Source organism: Nannospalax galili, unplaced genomic scaffold (genome assembly GCF_000622305.1).
Source record: "Nannospalax galili isolate Female #2095 unplaced genomic scaffold, S.galili_v1.0 scaffold326, whole genome shotgun sequence".
NCBI classification, from domain to species: Eukaryota; Metazoa; Chordata; class Mammalia; order Rodentia; family Spalacidae; genus Nannospalax; species Nannospalax galili.
In genome coordinates, this window is record NW_008354421.1 from 1066486 (window position 1) to 1089572 (window position 23087).

Here is a 23087-nt window from a genome sequence, read left to right on the forward strand (position 1 = left end):
GCTCTCACCACGCCAACAGTTTCTCTATTTGATTGATATTTTAAAAGTAGTATAACACTCAGGTAGACACAAATTTGAAAAATCTAGATTATTTGCAGTATAAACAATAAAGCATTTTATAAATGTTATTTGTAAGAGGATGAGTAAGTCATTCATCCTATGAAAAGTATTGTGAGATTTGGGATATAAAATTCATTAAGGGGGTTGTAAAATAGACACAAACATTTAGTAAAACTTATAGATGCCCATATAGCTTGAAATCAATACTAAATAATGGCTTAGCAGGAAAGTGCAAGTGTATTTCCAATGATTAACATCATTTCCCAGTGAAAATTAATTTACTATTTATTTAGTTACTAAGACCCCCCTCTGCTACTCCTTGGGAAGTCAGTACTTTCTGGCATCCTGTTTCTGTGCTATTTGGGGTTTGTGCTCTGTTTTTAGAAAGTGAGCCAGCATTTGATGAATGGCTAGATGCTGCTACCTATCTTTTGCATTGTTTCCAACCATAAAATTGCTATTTCAGATAATCCGCTCACAAAGAGTTAGTCATTTGTTAAGAGGGAGAGTAGCCTGACAGGGCATCCAGTCTGACCTCCCCAAACTAAAAAGGCACTGGCTTTTACAATGATTCCACTCATGACCTTAGTTTCTTAATAACTGTGCTTTTTCTGTGGAAGAAAGCATTACCACATTTTCTGAGGGAAAGGCACCTATCTCCTCACTTCTTCTCTCAACCTCACCCCCCCTTGCCTCTACCCACACAACATCTGTAGTTCTTCAACTCAAAGTACAGATTATTATAAAAGTTAACGGACCTTACAAAGAAATGCTTGTGGCTTCAAAGAAAAAAATAATCTTTAAGTAGTTATTCAACAGCATAGAAACAGTTCCGTTGAGGGGACTCGTGGCACCCTTGGGAGTGACCCCTTCCATCCCTAGCTCTCCCCCACTGTAAAAGCTTGACCATGTGCCAGAATAAATGACTTCAGGAGAAGTTAGTTAAGGCATAAAATACACAGAGTCGTTCACTTCTCTAGTTACTGGCTTTAGTCATCCCGTAGTCAGTGTAAAAAGAAAACAAAAGCTTGCAGCTTATTGAAATGTATCCATCCCATCAGGCCTCAGCCTATAGCCACTGGAAGGTCACTGGAAAGCACCCTCCAACAGTGGCCTTGCAGGAGCATGCAAGAGTCTTGGATGCCAGCACTAGCTTTATCTCCATCAACATGTGCTGTCAGGTTTAGCAAGAAAGCCAGGGAAGCGAAGGTTTGCAAAAGAATAAATAAAATGGTTTCACATCTCCTAGAGTAAATCATTGAGCCAGGATTTGGTGTTCAGACATAAGCAGTTTTCATTTGTAGAGTTTTTTGATCCAGGGACTGGGCTTCAGCCACCTTACCCCACTCTTCTTCCCACTTGATTGCCAGAGTCTTTAAATGCGTCACCACAACCACTGTGTGAAGCTGCTTCCATGATGGAGCTTGCTGGAGAGTCCCTTGTAACTGTTCTTTACCATACCTTCATTCTGAAAGATGCTTCTTGTGATCAAAAGCACCCTATGTGTCTCCTTAGTTGTTCTTAAGATGAAGAAAGTTGAAATAGTTTACTACTAAAAGATAAGGAAACTCAAATGTTGACCAAAAATTGCTATCACAGTAGAGGAGATGCACCTCAGTTATTGCAAGGATTTGCGAAGGGCATTTAAAAATATGTACTGGATGGAGGAGAAAATCACAAGTGCTTTCCGTGAGCAAAATAAAAGCATAAAAGTTAAAAGTAGGATTTTTGGAAGAAGATATGAAATAGCTTTATGACTCACTTATTCAGCTCTGTATGCATCCATGTTATCAATAATTGATAACAAAGCAAGAGTATATTACAAAGTTAGTGAGCAATAATTACGAAAATGAAGCATTTTCTTGACTACTAATTTTTACACAGTATTAAAAAAAATTGGATTTATTTACCCATGTGAGTGCTGGAAACTGAGCCTAGGTCCTCTGAAAGAGCAGCCAGGGTTCTTAACCACTGAGCCATCTTTCCAGCCCCAAATTTTTACAGGTTCTTAAGATGTGATAAGAATCTAAAGCCCAGGAGAGACTCAAGCAGGGAAAAATACTTTTTATTTAAGCTTGAGAAGAATTACCACCAACCCTGTTCCCTTTCTCGTCAGTCCTGGGAATGGAACCTAGGATCTTGGCATTCTAGGAAAGTGCTCTGCCACTGAGCTATAGCCATACCTTGTTTTGTATTTCTATTTTAAGACAATGTCTTACTTATTTTTCTAAATAACTCTTGTACTTATGATTCTTCTTTCTCAGCCTCCTGACTAGCCAGAACCATGAAGAGTGACACACGGGGCCCAGTAACACATTATGCACTTAGTGAACAGACTGTACTGTGAAATAACGGAATGCTTCTCTCCAAATGTGAGCAAGTAATCACATAATAGATAACTACAACTGTTGCAAAAGCCAGGGAGAGCAGCTGGACACAGGCTGTGCAGAGGTCACACGCAGGGAAGCCACACACATGCGATTCCTGGGAGGCCTGGCAAGGAAGGGAATCTACAGGAAGGCACTGGGGTGATAACAGTGGTGAGAAGCAATCATTGTGTTAAGATATCTGCAGGGTTAGAAGGTACACAGAAGAGAACTTAAGATGGAGCTTGTTTCAGAGCAAAGTAAGAAATAACTCTGATAGAGATGTCAATACAAGAGAAAATACTGCACAAACTTTTTGCAAAATTAAAATCTCTAGTACTTCAGAATGGTTCAGTAGGACTTGCCAACCAGTAGTTGAAGTATAAGAAGGCAGGATGGCTAGATGTATTTGGGGCAGGGTGATATCTACGCCTAACGTGATGTCGAGCACAGACCTGATGTGCACAAACACACAGAAATAACAATGCCCAGCCCCTGCTTTTCCCTACCTGGCTACCAGTTTTCAGTACCTTGTATCTTACATTAGTCTCTCTGTTTAGCTAATGATGAAATAGGAAGAGTTCTGTCCCAGGAAAATCCTGTAGATTTTGCCCTTAGAAAGTGTATACTTGCAACCAGGGTTATCTCTAGCCTGTACCAGATGAAGGGTGATGAAGGGTGTTCAATCATTTCAATAATATACTTTCTGACCTCCTATTAGGCCTTCCACTAAAGCATGTCAGCAAAGTACAGCAGCAGGTTAACCCCAGCTGGCCACCTGCTTTGGTAAATGAAGCTTCATTGGAAAACAGCATGGTGCACTTATTTTCTTATTGCTTATGGCTATTGTCAGACTGTTCCAGCAGAATTGAGGACTTGGACCAAGACCATATGGTCTGCAAAGCTGTACGTATTTGTTCTCTGGCTGTTTTCAGATAAAATCTGCTGACCCTTGCTCTGGAGCTTTATACATGATACTGAAGACTCCCTCTTCCCTCTTGTAGATTTTGACATGCAGAAGTAAAAAAAAAAAAAAAAAAAAAAAAAAAACTATTTTTTGGCAAAGGGCCCCCCTTTTTTTTCTTGGATACTGGGGCCTTTTTTTAAAAACAATAAAGCGTTAGGAACGAAAGAAAAAAACTCATTTGTTGGCACAGGCCCTCACTTATCTGTCTGGATACTGAGGCCATTTATTAACAAATAGTAATGCGTACGGACTGTTACTTTCAACTGACAGCTTTCCTCTTGGAGAAGTGAACATGTGCTGGAAGCAGTAGAAAGCCAGCTCCATTGCCAGAATATCCTGAGCCCAAATCAAATTGGTCTGTGGAAGAACTTGGCTACTCATGAGAGAATTTGGTAGTAATATTTGAATCAATTTTTGCTGGGCAGTGAGTTATGAAAACGGGCTTTGGGTTTCAGATCTAATGAGAGAAAGAAACCTGGGCCTCCCCATTGGAATGAGATTTGTCCTTGCACTTTCCTGCTTCTTGTTCATTTAAGAATGGAAAAAATATCTATATTTAGCTTAACTAGGAGTGAGTGAGAAGCTTGGTCATTTTCAAGTTCAAGCACTGAGTAAATACATGTGAAAACACAACACACAATCCAACAATTTATAAAACCACCACAAAGGGTCAGGAAAGGCCCTTTCTGAATGAAAAATAAGAAGAAGAGAAAGTACTCCCGGCGGCAAGTGGGAATATAGAACATTTTGCAAGGTTCACAGTAGGTGTGGCTTCCTAACCTCTAAATGCCCAGTGCAGGCTCCCTGGCCAGTTGTGGGCCCAGACACCTTCCGGCTGAATTATAGTCATGCCCCTGCCATCTCAGTGCCCAGTTAGCTGTGGACAGCATTAGCTATCCCTCCGTCACTGGGAAGACCTTTGGCTCCTAGCCGGCCCCACACCAGCAGTTTGATCAGAGGAGTCTGTCGTCTCTGTTTGGATGGAAGGAAGCAATTCATGTCAGTGGGGCATGACTCAGATTAAATTCAGATTCATGTCACAGTAGAGTTTAGGAGGGTTTTCCATGTATTGGGTGCTTTCCAAGGACTCTCCCATGTCACTAAATCCTCACAGAGTCATAGGCATTTTTTGTCCCTGTTTTATAGATAAAAACAGAGGCTCAGAGGGATTAAGAAGTTGCCTTGGTAAAAGTGGAGCCAGAACTTTATTCCTACACTGTGACTCCAAATTCAGTGACCATTGTCACATGCCAATAAAAATTTACTTGAAATTGTTCTGTAGTAAAAAATAATCTAGGGATTTAATCCCCCCACATCTTGTCTGTCATTTTGGTCTGTAAACATTTTATGACATAGATATAAAGTACTGGTTTAAGTGGCTCTGTGACCTAGTTATAGACTTGAACAACAGCAAGCTATCGAGCCAGTAATTTGCTTAAAGATGACCTTCTTCCTTTCACTGCTTCTCATTTTCTGTTGTCAGTGAAAAGGTAAAATGACTACACTATAGACAACAGTTCCAACACAGTGAGAAATCAGACTTGAGACAGGGCTAGGAGATCTCAAACCAGAGCCCCATGTAGACACTCCATTCACAGTCCACCCCCAGCCTCCTAAATCCAGCTCTTTCCCAAGATCTCTCAAAAGAGCAGAGATTCCTTCTATATCTCAACTTCTTTGCTTTATCTATTATTCACTCCTTTAGGTGCCAATAATCATCAAGGAAAGAAAGCTGCCTTTGATAGGCCTATTACCCCCCAAGGTGCACCAGTCCTCTGAGCCCTTCCCCACTGGCCCTTTCCCAGGCTTTCCCATGATTCTGCAAGAGCAACATTGGGCATATTCACCCACCAAAACTAACTCTGATGGTGACTGTCATGGAGTGCTTAAGTGACCAAGAGCTGCCAAGATGAAGAAAGAATAGCTGCAGGGAGAATCTTTGTTTTCAGAAAAACCCATACTCGCAGTAGCCTTCTGCTGGTATCTTGGTGCTGCTCCTCTGTTTACGTTTTTGGTTGTCATTTGGTTTTCTTTCTCTATGGAGGGAGGAGCTATATATACTTGTATGTTAGTTTGTTTTTCTAGTGCTCATTTTTAAGCCAATATAAATGTGTGTGTGTGTGTGTATGTGTGTGTTTATATAGATGGCCTTAAAACACAAGTGTGTCTCAGATTAATTGTTGACAAACATGGGTAAAAATAGAAAAAGAGTCAAAAAACATTTGAAGTATCTTGAGATGGTGAGTAGACCTTGTGCTGCAGCAACGAGTCCAGAATCTCTCTGCAGAGAAATGTTTACCCAAAAGAGCATCCACTCCCATTTTTGAACCAGAAATCTTTTATTTCTTTGCAAATTGTATGCCTTGTCCAAGATTTTTCTTAAGACTTTATGATTCATACAGATAACTATAAATAATCCAGAAAAGATAAACTACTGCACACTGCACTTATGATGAATTTATTCTTTTAATCTGATGTGAAATATTATATTTTCATTTGCTAAGTACAGAATATTAGAATCTTCTTTCCAGATGACTTGATCTTGATGATCTCTCCTCTGCCTTGTATTCATTTAGCTTGTTGCCATGTTGTGGAATGCCCTATAACTATTTCACGTCTAAAGCCATCCCAAAAGACTAATGGATACTTTGAGTCAGTATTTCTGATTCATACTTGGCAACTGTTTTCTACTACTTTATTAAAGATGTAGTTGAAAGAATGAACGAACAAATGAATGAATCAATGGGGAGCAAACAACCTCTACTGTGGAGCAGACCAACTTGCTGGACTGAACCCTTGCTGATTGACTACAGTGTTGTTCCAGGCTACTGACCCCATATGCCAAGATGCTTCCTGGCCATATATGGAAGCCTTATGAGTTCTAGAGCTATAGCTCAACCTGCATGTGAACACCCAATGTGGGAAATATTACTCAGCCTTTGTCATCTGGGAATGAGTCATTAGGCCTGAGCAAGATATGAAAGAGAAATTATGTGAGTTGTGTGGCGACTATGCTCAGAGTGAAGAGATCTAGGGGCCCTGCCTCACTTTACCAACACACTGCCATGCTGGGAATGACGTGGCTGTTGAGGGTGACTCTGGGAGATGCCACACTCTGGTGGGAATGCTCAGCTGTCTTGTTGGAAGCTTTTGAGGAAACAGCCAGTTGCCAGACTGGTGCACCAAGGCCATGGCAACATTGGATAGTAAGGTTGGACTCCAGCCCACCACTAACTAGCCTTTCTTGATTCCATGCTGTTTTCTGGTAGCCTGTCCTCTACTACACAAAGCGAGGTCACAGGTGACTAGTGGTCAGCAACAAAGGGCAGTCTTAAGTTTCAACAAAGCTGGCCCCTTTGAAGCCTGACTGGTCAGATTTCAAAGCCAATTTTCATGCATTTACTTTTAGCGTGAGCCTATTGGGCTGTGTACTTCCCATCTTCCGTCCCCTGGTCCTTATCTAAGCTGATGCTCTGTAATAACCATTGTATCCCTTTAATCTTACACACCCAATCTGTCCATCTGTTCATATCTTCTAGCTTCCTGTGGTGGCAGGAAACCAACATAGGGAGCAATCCCATACTATTTCTAGCTTTGCTCTGACGTACTGACTGGTGCACAAGCATCTCTTCAGCTCTTACCTGTAGCCAGGGATAGGCAGTGGTGGGTATTTCTAGCCCTTGTCTGAACCCAAAGGAAGGGCTTTGAAAACTGTGTGTTAGGGTGCCAGTGCAGAAACTCCTGTTATTTTTGTCTCTAGGCTGCCAGTCATGGTGAGCTCAAGTACTGATCTGAGAATAACAAGTTTGGAATAAATAGGTCAGATCCCTAGAAATACAGTGGAAGCAAGAGTACAAGCAGACAGGCTTTAGGAAGGATAGTCATATTATTCACTATAGAAGCATGCCTTTGTGTAAAGGCAGAGGCCTAAACATGTGTGAGCCATAGTGAGATGAGAGGGACAGAACCCTGGTCAGAGAGGAGCACTGCACAGACTTTGAGGGGCAGAACATGGGCACAGACATTAACTACTGTTCATCCTTCTATGTATACAGATTTTAAACCAGATTCAGTATTCTGTTTTTTCCCCATGGTGCCATGCTCCATGTTCAATATTTAATCAAGAATGTTCAAACAATATTCAGTTCTAGTTCTCTCTAAATCTGCTTTCCTTCCTCCATGAAGTTTTCCAGTGTATTTCTTTCCATTGGTACAGTCAATGAGGGAATCTCCTTGCTAGGTAGGGCTGTGTGTTGCCAGGTGCATAGTAGGTCCTCAAAATATTTACTGGATTGAAAGGTTTCATAGTCCAATCACAAGCAAAATTATTTTTCATTTATTAACCATTCAGCTTCTTGTGAAGAATGGAATAGACTGTCCTGTGATTTAAGACTCTCAGTTTAAAAAAGAGTTTGCTGGTATAACTGAAGACAGGTAAACATAAACTGTTGCAATGGTTGCTGCTGTGGTAAAGCCTCAGTGACACACATAGCTTAGACATACAGCGATCTGTTTTTTATGAAGCACTTTCTGTCCACAGTCTTTTTTCAGATTAAAAAAATTTTAATGATGTGTATGGGGGCCAGTAGTACTGCATGAGTGCAATAACCATGGAGGCCAGAAGAGGGAGTCAGATCCCCTGGAGCTGGAGTTACAGTCAGTTGTGATCTGACCTGTGTGAGTGCTGGGTGAACGTGGATCCTCTGAAGGAAAAGCCACATGCGCCCTTACAGCCCAATCCCTCCAGCTCCTCTCCCAATCATTACTGCTCACAATACCCTGTGAAATATGTAAAGCTGATCTCATTTTACCTAACAAGTACAATGTGTTGAGGTAACTGGCTGGAGATCACATGTGAGGATGCTATCACAGTCTTCTTGATAACAGATTTTTGATGATGTCATTAGAAGCATATTCCTCAGCCCTTCATAAAGCTGCCCTTCCTGTAATTTTACCTACCTTTAAAGGAAGTAGGGCAAGATACACAAAGGTGTTCTAACTCTAACTGGCATGGTTTTAATAACCATGTTTGCTTTGAAATTTCTTAGAGGCTGTAGGAAAGTCATGGGGAAAGAAGTCAACTAGTTTTACTTTTCACTTTCTCAGTTCAAAATATATGAAATGTTATTCTAATGTGTTTTACTTGTTAAAATAATCAGAGTTATTTCAGTTTGCAACCATGTGAGCATGACAAAAACTTGCTATGTTTAGTCTAGAGTAGGTATAATGTAACATGCATAGTAAATTATCCAAAATTTAAGAGACCTTTTTGAGTGTTACATCTGCGTTTATTTGTAAGTTACTGTATAGACTCAGCTTGATAAACACCTTTACATGCCTGCCAACTGAGACCCGTTTACTACTTTTAACTTGAAATACACTGACAAAAGAGAACCATGGAAAAAGCTTCGCTTTGTAAAATGAAGAAAAATCTTTAATTATGGGACTTTTTCCATTCCATTAAACCTTTGATTTAACTCACAATAAAAACTTACTTCTGTTCTTCTAATTATTTCATTGTGACTCAAAACCAAAGATGTTTTACTTTCCATCATAACAACTTTCATAAATTAGCCAGGTACTATACTCACAATTCACAGCATTGTTTTTATGGAGAAAATGTCATCTACCTTCCTTTAAGCCAACATTAAAATTTATTTATAGATAAGAAAAAGTACAGCTTGAGTCCTCTTTGACTCCATCACCATGTGAAGAGACACAGTGTGCCTGAGTGTGGTGTTCCCATCCTGATAGGAGACCTGGAGCCACTCTCCAAGTCTCTTTTCCTTGCATTAAAAAAAAAAAAAATTACTAGAGATCTTTGTTTTAGGAAGGTCAGCTGTTCCTCATCTATCAGCAATCTGTTGTCAATATTCCTTTAGATAAGATTGAGGTCTGTTCTTCATAGCCACTTTTGAAAGAGATATATCTTTGCTCTGGAAACTGTTAATGAGTATGTTAAAGCTGTAATGATATGCTTCTTCTAAAAAAATTAAAAAGAATATTTAAAAAATTACTAAAAGACCATTTCATTTGCAATTTTGGTAAACTTTTTTAGTATTACAGTGGGAGAAAGTTCTCCTCTGGCTTTTAATTTAGTCAAGTAGGTTGACAACTGAAAAGCTGTGATGATTATTGATTTTTCATGCATCCTTCATTCTTCCTCCTTTCTCATCAGACATAGGAAAAGGGGAAGATGAAACCTGTCTCTGTCATCCAAGACTTTGGTCTCATGGTCACTCATTGCTTTGACAACAAAATAGAAATGCAGTGTCATCACACTATCTAGTTCAAAGAGTGTTTGTGTAAACCTGCATGTATATTTTCTTCATTCCTCAGTATCCTTGGAGGATCAGTTCCAGGAACTCCATGGATGCTCAAATGCCTTATTAAAAATGGTATTTACATGCAACCTTCAAACATTCTCTTGTACATTTGTAATCATCTTTAGATTACTTAGTTCTTATAATACCTAATACAGTATAGATACTGTGTAAATAATTGTTAGATTATTTAAAAATAATGAGGAAATGTACATGTTCAATACAATTACATTTTATTTTTCTGGGGGTTTTGGGGTTTTTTTTTGTTTTTGGGGTTTTTTTTTGTTTTTGTTTTTGTCTTTTTGTCTTTTTGAAGCAGGGTCTCCCTGTAGCCCCAGCTGTCCTGGAACTTACTATGTAGACCAGGCTCACCTTTAACTCACAGAGATCCACCCGTCTCTGCCTCCCAAGTGCTGGGATTACAGCATACGCCACCATGCCCGGCTTATTTTTCTGGTTTTTAACCTGTGGGCTGTATACACCTATGGGGAGAGGTGGATAATAAATACGTAAGCAATTATTTTGAGCAGAATAAATCCTAGAAAGAAAAGAAGTTGGAATAATATGACAGAAAGTAGTGGTGGGCCTGCTGATGGGATGTGTGCTGGATAGCTTTAGTGTCAACTTGACACACCTGGGTTAAGGGAGCCTCAATTGAGGGATTGCCTCTATTGGACTGGCCTATGGCCATGTCTGAGGGGCATCTTCTTGATGAATGATGTAGGAGGCCCAGACCACTGTGGGTGGTGCCACCCCTGAACAGGTAGGCCTGTGTTGCATAAGAAAGCAGGCTGAGCAGGGGCCAGGGGAGCAAGCCAGTAAGCAGCATTTCTCCATGGCCTGTGCTCCAACTCCTGCTTCCAGGTTCCTGCCCTGAGTTCCTACCTTGGGCTCCCTGATGAACTGCGACCTGGGAGAAGTAAGCTGAATAAACCCTTTCCTCCCCAACTTGGTATTGGTCAGAGTATTTTGTCACAGCAATGAAGAGAACAAACTAAGACAGGATGCTTTCTGAAATGCATCTTCAGTGGTATGAAGGAGGCTAAGATGTCCAGATCTGGGGTTAGGGCACACAGAGTAGAGAAGATCTAGGTTGGTTTGAAGGAAGTTAGAGGCTTGTGACTGGGTCAAAATGGCTGAGAAGAGTCAGAACTCAAGTCTCTAAACCAAGCGAGAAGCTTTTGTTTATTCAAAGTACACCAAGACCCCTTCAGATGGCTATAACCTAGAAATTGTGTAATGCTTTCTCTATTTTAGAACAGAGTACTCTTATAGAACAAGGACAGATATGGGCAATTTCAGAGGCTGTGGGGAGACATTTCCAAGAGTTGAATCATTTTGGCAGCCATTAATGTGTGGTTGAGAAAACACTTCGGCAGTTCCAAAGGGGTCTGAGTGAATTTAGGCAATTTTGGAGAAATTATTTTAAGTTTGAATGTTAATTAGTACTATAGATGTTGCTCAAGCTAGTGGGAAAGAAAAACTATACATAGCATAGAATGGCCAGAGCTCATCCCGTAAAACTAGGACCACTGCATAATCAAAGGAGGTAGATTTTTTAGTTTCTGTTAAGAAGTAGAAGATTTCTTAAGAGATAAAAATAACCAGAGCTTGGGTTGGCTCTTGATAGTCTAGGACAATACACAGATGCCTTCCCTTAATGCTCTTGCCTGAAATCTGTCACAAAACAGAAATTAATCCCCAAAATACTGTGTGTGAAATAAACCTCACTCCAATGGGCAGCAATGCATGATTCCATTCATATGTACTTTCAATGTAGCAAACGTACGCTTCAGTGAAAACAGTTGGAACCAGGTTTCTTGTATGAGCCAAGTCTGTCTGGAAGGGATGTTCAGGAAGACAGGGACATTTTCTATCACGGCAGGAGTTCAGGTTGTCTAAGTATGTGCACTTGTAGAAACTCTTCACACACTGCACTCCATACTCAAACATTCATAGTTAATGGATGACCCTCAAAAACAACTGCCAAGTATATTGCCATGTGTCAGGGTTCACTGGTATTTGTACCTGATTTTATGTTTTGTTTGGTTTTGGTTTTAAAGAAAATATAGCCAAGGAATCAGATGGATACAGGACTAGATATATGATAGAGTATAGTAAAATGTTGACAAATGGATGTTCACAATATAATTCCTTCCATTTTTACACACATTTACAAATGTTCATAATATAGTTTGAGACAAAAAGCTAAGGGCTTTGAAGACCTGAATAACATGACCTTTGCTCTTGATTCAGAAGCATTTGCCCTTGGGTTTGGGAGAGGTCACACAAGCCCTTAGCATTTGTATGGAGCTTCAAGTACTTTCAATTGTCTAGTTTTCATATGGACAGTCCTAGTATAATATAAAAGTTCTCTTTGAATATTTTGCCTAGATACCTAATCCCAAACTGCATATTTTATGAAATTCTAACACTACCAGGCACTCCTTTTGCTCTCCTTTTTCACGTTCTGACTTGATAAACATTTGACAGACAAACTAGCTGTATTTCATGTCTAACAATTGAGCAAGCTGTCGTACAGACCTGAACACCCCAGTGCAGCCCATACTCCAGAGTGGCACATTGACTCAGGTCCCTGACGTAGGCCTGCATGCATGTAATGTTATATATTACTATCACTTTCTTTTTTGCTGTTTTTTTAATGTGTATGCGTGTACTGCCTGCATGTAGGTAAGTGTACCCATGTCATGCAATGCCCACAGAGGACAGAAGAGGCTGTCAGGTTCCCTGGAACTGGAGTTACAGACCGTAGTTAGCTGCCATGTGGTTGCTGGGATTCGAACCCTGGTCTTCTGCAAGAACAGCCAGTGTTCTTAACCGCTGAGCCATCTCTCCAGCCCCACTGTCACATTCTTAATGGTGACAATAATATAACTCTTTCAAAAAAGAAAATGGAAAGTTTTTACTTATTTTTCCATCTTCAAAACAATTCTGGGAGGTCAATATTATTTTTACCATTTTGGGTCTGAGTCTGAAGTTCAGAGAGTTCAAGAAAGTGGTTCAAGGGTATACAATGAGGAAGAGGCGTAACCCAAACCAAACAAGTGAACAAAAATCTCATGTTAAAAGCCAGAGTTCAGTGGTGGGGTGCTCAGAGTTCCTGGGTTCATTCCTTAGACACAAAAATGTGGAAAAATGCCCTATCGCTCTTTGGAATTCTATCTTTGGTCTGCCTAACTAGTTTGTAGTTAATATGTTTAATAATTTTACTTGTATCATTAATGTCCTGTTTACATTTTATCATGGGTTTAAAATTTAAGATGAACTATTTAAAATGGTCTAAAGATGGAGCCAAGGCTATATTTTGTTTCAGTTAAGAAGCACAGACCAAATATAATTTTTAATGTTACTACTTTTTGGTGCTAGAAATTGAAACCAGAGACTTTTGCATGCTACAAAGGTGCCCTTCCAGTAATCTATATTTTCTGTCCCTATATCAGTTTATTCTCATCTTCAGCCTATATTTCATCCATATGTCATTTTCTTAGACATATAGAGAGAAAGCCTCAAAATAAATAGGTGTATTAATGATTCCTTTAGACTTACTAATAATTTCTTCTGAAACAAATAATTAATCCTGGGATAAAATCAAGATATACTTGCCTTTATTGACTCCAATAGTATATCAGTTTCCTCTTTATCCTCAAACATAGACCTATTGGGAAATTGTGCATTCAGGTTTTTTGCATGTTTGAACCATATTTAAATAATAATAAACAACTTTGAGCACAAAAATTTTCAGTATTTTGGTTTATTCCCACATTTCCCAAATCACGCTGTACAATTTAATTTGTTTGCACAAGTGTTTCAGTTGCTTCCCAAGGTGATCTATGAATTAATATTCACTCCAATAATGTATAATGATGCTATTAGCTCCCAGACACAAAATATTTTTTCTGACCGTAATCAATCCCAACTGCAGATAATAAGGACCATGATAAGGATTCAAAACTGAATACATTATGGCCTCATTTAGTATTTTGAATAGACAAATGAAACACAAATCCAGTTTTGAATTTTTTTGTAACACTAATCTGTTTTGATTTTGTTGTTGTTTAGTTTAAGACAGGGTCTCCCTGTAACCCCAGCTGGCCTGGAACTTGCTATGCAGGCCAGGCTAGCCTCAGTCTCACAGAGATTCACCTGCTTCTCTCTCCTGAGTGTTGGGATTAAAGTTGTGTACTACCACATCCAGCTGGTAACACACTAATCTTAAATGGTGTATTTTGTCTTATTGACAAAACTTCTTTATTGGCTTAATAAAAATAAAATCTTAGAATCAGCTGAAGGAAATTCACAAGCTAATGTTCTTGATCATTTAAAAGTAAGAGTCTTTTATTATCACACCTCTGTGTGCTGAAGAAACCCTTTTGAATCCCACTTACCAAGCTGACGTGGAGAACAAGGCCAGCACATAGGGTAACCTGGGCCTTATCTGATCAGAGAAACTAAAAGTAGAGGCTAGCATCTGTTCATTGAAAAGGCAGCTGCTTTTCAACTACGTGCCAACCAAAAGGTGACTTATTGTCAATCGCTGTACACCTGTATTTATCGTGGCATCTTTAAGGACCTAGAATTGGGATACCAGTCTGGCTCCATTTGCATGCACCGAATAGTTATGCAGTTGTTTCAAGTTGATTTTGACACCAAAGCAGCCCATGCTTTTAGGTAAAAGCAGATCACGTATATTGCATCAAGTAAAAGTTATATTGGAAGAATTATGGAGTTACCCTGCATTTGCAGGTAGGAGATAGGGACCCAGTCTTGTTAACATTCACTGTTCCTATGTGAGCATCTTTACTACTGCTGAATTTGTAGAAGAAATGGAATGGGAGTAGAGAAGTTCCCATAAAGTTAAAAAGGCTGTGAAGATTGCTTCATAGTTAATGTTGTAAATGCCTTTGGTTGATTATGTGGTGTCTGAACATGTGCTGATTGCTTACCGTGGTTCCATCATGCAAGGCCAGGCAGATGATGCGCTTCTAATAATTCCCAAGGGACGGGAACAAGAGAGCCTATAAAATAGATGTGCATATTTTAAAAGTTCCTGAAGAAAATGTCACTATGTTGACTTTGGCCTTCTTTTGTATTCTGTCCCCTGGTAACTGTGACTGTCAATGGAGCACTTCTCCAACAAAGAAGGACCTAGCCAGGTCCACATGTATTGTCTAAAGCCAGATGCTGAATTTCCTCACTCTTAGGATAATTTTGGTTCAAGGTATAGTCCCTTAACAAGCTCCCTGCTTCAAAAGCCCCAAGCCCTCTTTGTTTTGTTATGCTTGCCTAAACATGTCTCTCCAAAGAGACGGATTATAAATACCACTTTATTATAATCCTCTCCTTTGCTTTTAAATGTAGACCACTAAGTGCATGTCAATGGTCTATCTTTGACCCCTAATTTAGCACATTTTCTTGGAAAAAATTGTGTCTTGACAAGCTGTGTATTGGCAGCAGATGCAAGGCAGTCATTTGGATACCTACATTAGGTGGACTTACAAAGTCAGGCAGACAGAGGATGCTTTGGTTTCTCACTAGCTGAGCATTTCTAAAGGATGTCTTTTCATTTTTTTTAAAAACAAAATTCTAAGTATTCTATAATAACTTCAATTTGTCCTTTGATACTCAGAGGAGTATTTTTAATTTCTAGTCAGTTGGCTTTTAAAGTTACATTGTTGTCACTGATTTGAAGTGTAGTGTTTTGGTCAGAAAATATAATATATAGTGTATGTTATGTTTTTGAGCATTCTTTGTATGCACAATAATATAACAATCTTGATTTCCGTAGAGGAAAATGTTTCTTGTATAATCATAAACTCATCATGCAATCCTATCTGCTGTGTAGGTTTGAAGTGTGTCAGTCTCTACAGGCACTGTTAAGCCTATCCTGTCTTAGAGACTGCCAGAGTTAACCCTGACTGTCAACTTGACAGGACTTAGAATCACCATAGAAACAAACCTCTGGGCTTATCTGTGAGGGAACTTTCTAGACTAGGTTAATTGATGTGGGAAGACCATTCTAAAGGTGGGCAATGTTGTGCAGTGGGCTGGGGTCCCTGGGCTGAATAGAAAGCAGAGAGTGAGCTGAGCAGTCCTATTCTCTCTCAGCTTCCTGACTGTAGATACAATGTGTTACCTCGGGCTCCTGCTGCCATGCTTTCCCCTCTGTGAGGTACTGTAGCCCCTAGGACCACAATAAACTTTTCCTTCCTTAAGTTATTTTTTTGTTCATGTATTTTGTTGCCACAACAAGACACTAATATAGAGACCTCCAAAGAATTTCCATCGCTCCCCCTTGAACTTTTAACACTTTTCCCCCTGTGTATTTTTAATATCGTATGATTCCAAGCATCATAGGATGACTTCAGTTTTATTATGGATTGCACTGCACATGAACTTAAGAATCTCTTACCACATTTGCATTGTGGTGCTTTTGATCAGAGGTGATTGTAAGTCACTGATGCTCACAAAGCTGACAAGTTTTGTTTTATCATGGTTTTGCTGCCTCACTGGGCACTTTCTGAGAGACCTCTTTCTCCTTTATTTCAGTTTGCCAAGGCACGAGTAACAGGCTCACCCAGCTGGGCACTTTTGAAGACCACTTTCTGAGTCTGCAGAGGATGTTCAATAACTGTGAGGTGGTCCTTGGGAATTTGGAAATCACTTACGTGCAAAGGAATTATGACCTTTCCTTCTTAAAGGTTAGTTCCCTGAATTTGGTTGTCTTAAACATTAGAGAATTAAATTTGAACAGATAGAAATCTTAGTGGAATTTGACTGAAGTAAGTATGCTTACTGGATCCAAGAAACTACAGGTGAGTTTCATGAGACAGCCACTAGACTAGCTATGGCCAAGTTATTCCTGGAAAAGAAGGTGGGAGAGAAACAAGCTCTTCTGGTGTTCAACTGTCATCATAGACACTAACATTAATCTTTGGCCATTGCCTCAGCCGGAGAGTGCTGGCATATAGCTTTCCAAATAATAATAGCAATAAATATGAAAGGCTGGCATATAGCTTTCCAAATAATAATAGCAACAACACATATAAAAGACCCTGATTTATAGCTTGTACCAATCTACATACTTGGTACAAATAGTCAAGTATAGCTGATTTCGAGCTACCAGGAGTTTACAACCAGTTTTTAAAAATATAAAATATTTAGCTATAGGTGCTAGTGAACCAGTTAGAGCCAACTCCAAAGGCTTCAAAGTTTGTTTAGCAGATACTTGGATTTCATTGGGCTTGCTTAGTCTTCTGGTTTTATTTCGTTTCTTTCCTCCCCTCCCACTCTCTTCCTTCCACAAATAATCATATGAGATACATTCAAAAATATTCTTTTAATTTCCCTTTTATTTGTGGTAGAGTAGGAGTCACTGCGTTCCCAAATGATGCATACTGTTCTTTAATGCAGGCTTCAAATGCAGAAGAGAAAGAATCATTGCAAATCCTGCCACACCCTTTACCCACATACAGTTGTCTACATGTCCCTCTTGTGTGTGTTATAGTGCAGTTATAGGAGACTTCTTGACCCATTTAGACTTTGAACTCAGTGTTTTCTCTCTCAGACCATTCAGGAGGTTGCTGGCTATGTGCTCATTGCACTCAACACTGTGGAGAAGATCCCTTTGGAGAACCTGCAGATCATCAGAGGAAATGCTCTATATGAAAACACCTATGCCTTAGCCGTCCTGTCCAACTACGGGACGAACAAAACTGGGCTGAGGGAGCTGCCCATGCGGAACTTACAGGGTGAGAGGTGGGACATCAATGCAGAGAGGGATGCTGACAGCACTTGGCAAATCTGTCGCTTCTGTTAGTTCCAATTCAAAGACATATTTATTTATTAAACGCACATGTATTGGGTGTCAATTGTTTGAAAGATTCAGCAGTAGCAGTTACAAAGAGGATGGTAGGTAATGTGATGGAAAGTGAAGAGTCCATCCATGTGAAAAGCAGCTCTTCCACGGATGAAGAATATCCAGAGGTGGTAACAAATGGCATAGTTCTCAAGAACTCTGCCAGCCTTGGATGAGTGAGAGTTTGTGTAAGTAGGAAGTAAGCTTGGACATCAGGCAGAAAGGATATGTGACCATCTTCCTTAACCCTGTAGGGATGCATTCCAAGACTGTTCCAGATGCCTGACTATCAGATGATGCCCCAAATCATAATGTTACAGCAGTTTCCTTTATCTGCATGTCTATCATAGTTTGATACATCAATTAGATAATTGATACATTACCTTAACAATACAGCAATACATTAACAAGAGTAATGAAAAAAATAGAACAACTAGTGTTCTGCAATAAAACCTTGAGAGTATGGTCTCTTGCTGTCTGGACCTTAAGTAGTGAAACCTAGAAAAAGAAAAACCACCCATGGGAGCGGGGTAAAGTACATTAAACATTTTGCATGTTTGAAAAGGTAGGTTTCAAAGTCAGTGTTATATAGGGAAGGTCAGAGTGAATTTTTAAAAAGGAGAAAAGAAGCCGGGCATGGTAGCGTACACCATTAAGCTCAGCACTCAGGAGGCAGAGAGGCAGGCAGATCTCCATGTGATCAAGGCCAGCTTGGTCTCTACAGTGAGTTCCAGGCCAGCTGGGGCTATAAGAAGACCCTGTCCTCAAAAAAAAAAAAAAAAAGGATTAACAAAATAAATACTGGAAAACAATAAAAAAAATTAAAGAGGGCAAAAATAGGTTTGGGCTTTTTAAAAACATGGATAGCCAATAGTTCTTGGTGGAAGATGCTTGGTAAGCTTAAAATGAAAAAAAAAAAAAAAAAGGATTAACTAAATAAATACTGGAAATAGTAATTTTGCCTTACCCTGTGGTAGGCTTCTTAAATCAGTAACTTCACTCAGCACCATATCCTTCCTTCAAAACAACTGTTTTATACTGCTATTTTACAAATAAAAACATGGCAGTTAAAGCCCCTCTCAAAGTCCCATGTTACTGAGGAGAAAAACCAGCAGTGACGGAGAAAGGGGTGAGGTGAAAAGAAAGCACACAGAGCCAGAGCCAGGGAGCCGTGTTCAGAATGACTAGCTAGGATGTGGCCACACAGGCAAAGCTAGGAACATAGCCAGCCAGGCACTTCCCTCCCTAGTTCTCTGGTTTACAACCCTATAAACTGCCTTCAGAATCCCACCCACCACTTTAACTGCTCAGCGCACCCACGCATGTTTCTGAGTTTGGGCTAGCATTCATGGCTCTTGTACACACACTGCATGAAATGGCCTGTTAGGTACTTTCAACATGCCTCGTTCTGCCTGTCTTGCTTCACACATGTGAGGAAGCCAGGCAGCAGCCCGTGTGAGTCTGGCTCCCGGAGCCAGGCTGTCTGGGTTCCAGCCCCAGCTCCATTACTCATCAGCCAGACAACTCTGAAGATGTTCCTTCACCTGTGTCTTTCTCTGTATCTCACTGCCTTCACTTCAAAAATGTGGACATATTCTGGCTAATTTACTCCCTTTGTGTTGTCGGCAAAGTCAACCACATTACTACAGGCAAAGCATGCCACATGCAACAGCATTTTTAGTTCTTTGGTGGCGGGTGTGTATGTGTGTGCATGCTCTGTTCCCCTGAACTACATTCCTAGGATTATTTTTATAATTAATACAAAGTTATGGTTGTCTAGACCCAGATTATCTAATAGAGTACTATCAATGATCATCTTAGTGCCTAACACAAACTGAGCATTTATTAAATGTTGAAAATTAAAATAATACTTTCAACTGCCTACTGGTTGCCTTTCCCATTCAGTGTACTTCTTACAGTCACTGACTACCGGTATTCTAGAAGGCCCTGTCTTTGACTGCTGTCTCTATGCTCTTGGCCTCCTTGTTTCTTTTCCTGATTGTCACTGAAGCCCTGATGTTCCTGCCCTGCTTCTAGATCTGATCCTTTGCTGCTGTTGTCCACTTACACCTGGCTCCTGTGGTTTCTCTCCTTCCTTCTGCTGTCTGTCACCTCTGACTTTCCAGATGGAATACATTGCAGCTCTTCCTGAAATGCCTGCCATCCTCCTGCAGTTCTTCTGTCCCCTACCCTCTGTTGAGAAAACTGTCCACCTGTCTCAGCTCTGCAGGTTTGCCTTGGGTCTCTGTTTGCAGGAAGACTTCGGCACTGCTATCTTCTTAATTGCTCTGAAATAAGTTCCTAAGCACGTGGGAAATCTTGTCTCCCTGCACCCCCAACAGCCTTCACAAGCTTTCCAGGACAGTCCCTCCTTTCCCACGTCAGCACTCTGTGCACAGACAGGTTCTTCCATTCCCTGCCTGTAAGGTTCTGAAGTCCTTTATGTGTCTGTGGTTGGGTTTTTTCCCCCACATTTAAGTGGTAGTCTTTGGACCTTGGTGGTGTTTAATGGAGATAATGATTATTTATCAACTAGCCCAGTACTTGTTCTTGTCATGGTCTCCCATGGACATGAGTCTCTTTTGTGCATGTCAGCGCTCAGAGAGAAGCCAGCAAGTCAAATTCATCTTTGTAAACCCACAGCATCTGTGCATTTTATATGCACAAACCATTCGATCGATGTTTATGTTTAATGCTACTAAGGCAGCCCTGTCCCATTGTGCAGACTTGACTTTGTCCCATCCTTGACTTTTTAATGTCCTCTTGGTTCTTCTAACAGTTATGCAGCCTCATGTGGCTGTGCTTCACTGGTGCTTATTTGCATCTTCATCATGCATACAAATTCTGTTCTCCTATCATACCTGCACATTTTTCTCCAATGAAAATCCACCAGAGGCTCCTGGGAGTATGCCAGGTGACAGTCACCTTGCCCTGGCATTCAGAGTTTAAATATTCAAGATTGCCTCCTTGCCCCTCCTGCCCTCTTTTCTCCTCTGGTCATCCAATCATTCTGGTCTAGCTGATCTGGCTCCAGAACTGCAGCTCACTGTACTGTCTGTCCCTGGTGCCATAGTCACCGAATAGTCACTCTTTTTTCCCTCCTATACTTCTAAATTTCACAACTCAATTCAGGACAAATTCTAACTCTCCCATGTCACTACCATAAGCTGTATTTTCATCTGTCTCCAGCAGCACTTCTGAGGGCTTAGCATGGGGACTCATAGCTGCACACCAGTAACTTTCTGGCAGAACACACAAATTGTAAAGAAATACATGCACACATTAGGTGAATTCATAAGAGGCAAAGAGTTTGGTTACTGTGGTTCCATTCATGCAGAAATCCTGCTTGGTGCTGTGCGATTCAGCAACAACCCTATCCTCTGCAATGTGGAGACTATCCAGTGGAGGGACATCGTCAACATCGACTTTATGAGCAACATGTCAATGGACTTACAGAACCATCTGAGCAGCTGTAAGTGTTGGATTAACCTTCTGTTAGCTCTAGATCCTCTTATGGGTAGAGCTGGATAATGTTGGGGTAGGAGAAAAGGAATGTTCATGTTGGCTAATATTAAATAACCTAAACCTCAAATAAGTAGTAAACAATGATCTTCCCATTAGAAGAGATTTTATGCAAGGGAGGGATAAAAGTAAGTTTTTTATTGCTCAAGGCAACATGGATCACCCCCAGGGGAATGGAACTGTTGTGTGGCCACTGATCAGAGAGAACCTTAGCTTTGGGACAAACTGCAGTGGCACCCTTCCGTGCTGGCATGGGGCTATGTCCCATTCTGCCTCATGGGCATCCACCAAATTCTCATGTGCTTCTGCCTTGCTACTGAATCCCACAGTGGCACCCAGGTCATCCTGGTTCTCACACAGAACCATAGGGAGAAAGTGTGTCCATATTTTCCTAAATGCTTCTCACCTCATCCATACCCCATTCATCAGGCAGCTGTCTGCAAGTGAGGGGCTTGCAGAAGACTAGAATTAAGTGTGAGGCTGCAACCCCAGACCTTTGCCAACACTGTAGAAAACTCTGGAAAGTTACATTTTCACTCGCCAAGCTCCCCTTCCTGATAGTACTGGTCTTTCAAGTCTTTGAAATAAGAAGGGATCACCATTTCCTGGTCTGTGGTTCCCTGCAAATGTGTACTGCATGCATGTTTAGTTTTGGCTTCAAAGTGAGGCTGACAGGAATGCTCAAAATCAACTAACCCCTCCCTGCTTCTGTTTTACTTGTTTGTTTTATTTGTACTGATGCATTGATTAAATATTTGTGAAGTATTCATAAATTTTTCACCTTAAGCCATTTTTAGGCACGCGGTTTAGTGGCATTACATGTCCCTATTGCTGTACAAACGCCATCCATCTTCTGAACTTCCCATCTTAATCTGAAACTCATTAAACAGTAACTACCTGTTTTCCCTTCCTTCCTGCCCCTGATCAAGGCAAGCCCTGTTCTACTTTTTGTCTCTGTGAATTTGACTACTCTAGGAACCTCATTAGAGTATATTGTTTGTCCCTTAGTGCCTGGTTTATTTCATTTAGTAAACTGTCCTCAAGATTTATCCATATTACAGCCTATATCAGGAATTTTGCTCCTTTCAAAGATAGATAATATTCCCTCATATACTACATTTTGTTTTTTTGTTGATGAACACTTGGGTTGATGACAGTGAGCCTTTTTGTTTTTAAACATGTAAGTTTACCGGATACCCACTATGACACACTATAAGAAACTGAGCTCTTTCTTTCACAAAGCAAAAATTTTATTGCGAATGATACTTAGTATTAGTAGATTAGCATTAGTATTACTAATAAGGCTAGTATTTCTTAAGCTTAATGATGAACAATGGATGTGTTAAACTGTACATATTTAGAACAAAACTGTACATATTTAGAACTTCTAAAACTGTACATATTTAGAAGGTCTGTGGGGCTAATTGAGTTTGCCATAGATAAAATCAGGTAGCCCACAATGGCACACCTACACTCGCTGATACCATGGTGTATGAAAAATCCACAAAGAAAAGTTGGGGAAAAATAGTAATACAGTAACAAGATTCAAACGTTTCAACATTTGGATTACAGACCAATATGATACTGATTGAAGAATATCTTAGTCAACTTTACATTACTGTAATAAAATGCCCAAAGCAATCAACCTTTAAAGAAGGAAGGTTTATTTGGAATCACAGTTTTGGAGTTATAGTTCAAAGTTAGGTGGCTCTGTAGTTTCTGGGCCAGGGCTGGTGCAGTGCATCATGACAGCACAAGGTAAGGAAGTGTGCTCACCTCATGACTCCTAGGGTGAAGGAAAAAGGACAGGAGGGACAGGGGTTCCAATATTTCTTCAAGGATATTCCTTCCAATGACTGAACTTCCAACAATCCCATCAGATTTTTTTTAATATTCTATTATTTTTACTTTATGTGTATGTGTGCATTCCCTACATGCATTGCATCCATGTCATGTAATACCCACAGAAGACA

The 23087-nt window shown here is 40.2% G+C and overlaps 1 protein-coding gene across 1 annotated transcript in view; it reads left to right on the forward strand.

Annotated features, from left to right (window-relative positions):
• Window positions 1–23087, forward strand: part of Egfr (epidermal growth factor receptor) — a 149688-nt gene that overhangs the window by 112921 nt on the left and 13680 nt on the right. Inside the window, exons 2-4 of the mRNA XM_008851640.3 lie at window positions 16284–16435; window positions 17302–17485; window positions 20930–21064. Coding sequence (XP_008849862.1) covers window positions 16284–16435; window positions 17302–17485; window positions 20930–21064 — 471 coding nt within the window. The remainder of the gene's footprint in view (window positions 1–16283; window positions 16436–17301; window positions 17486–20929; window positions 21065–23087) is intronic.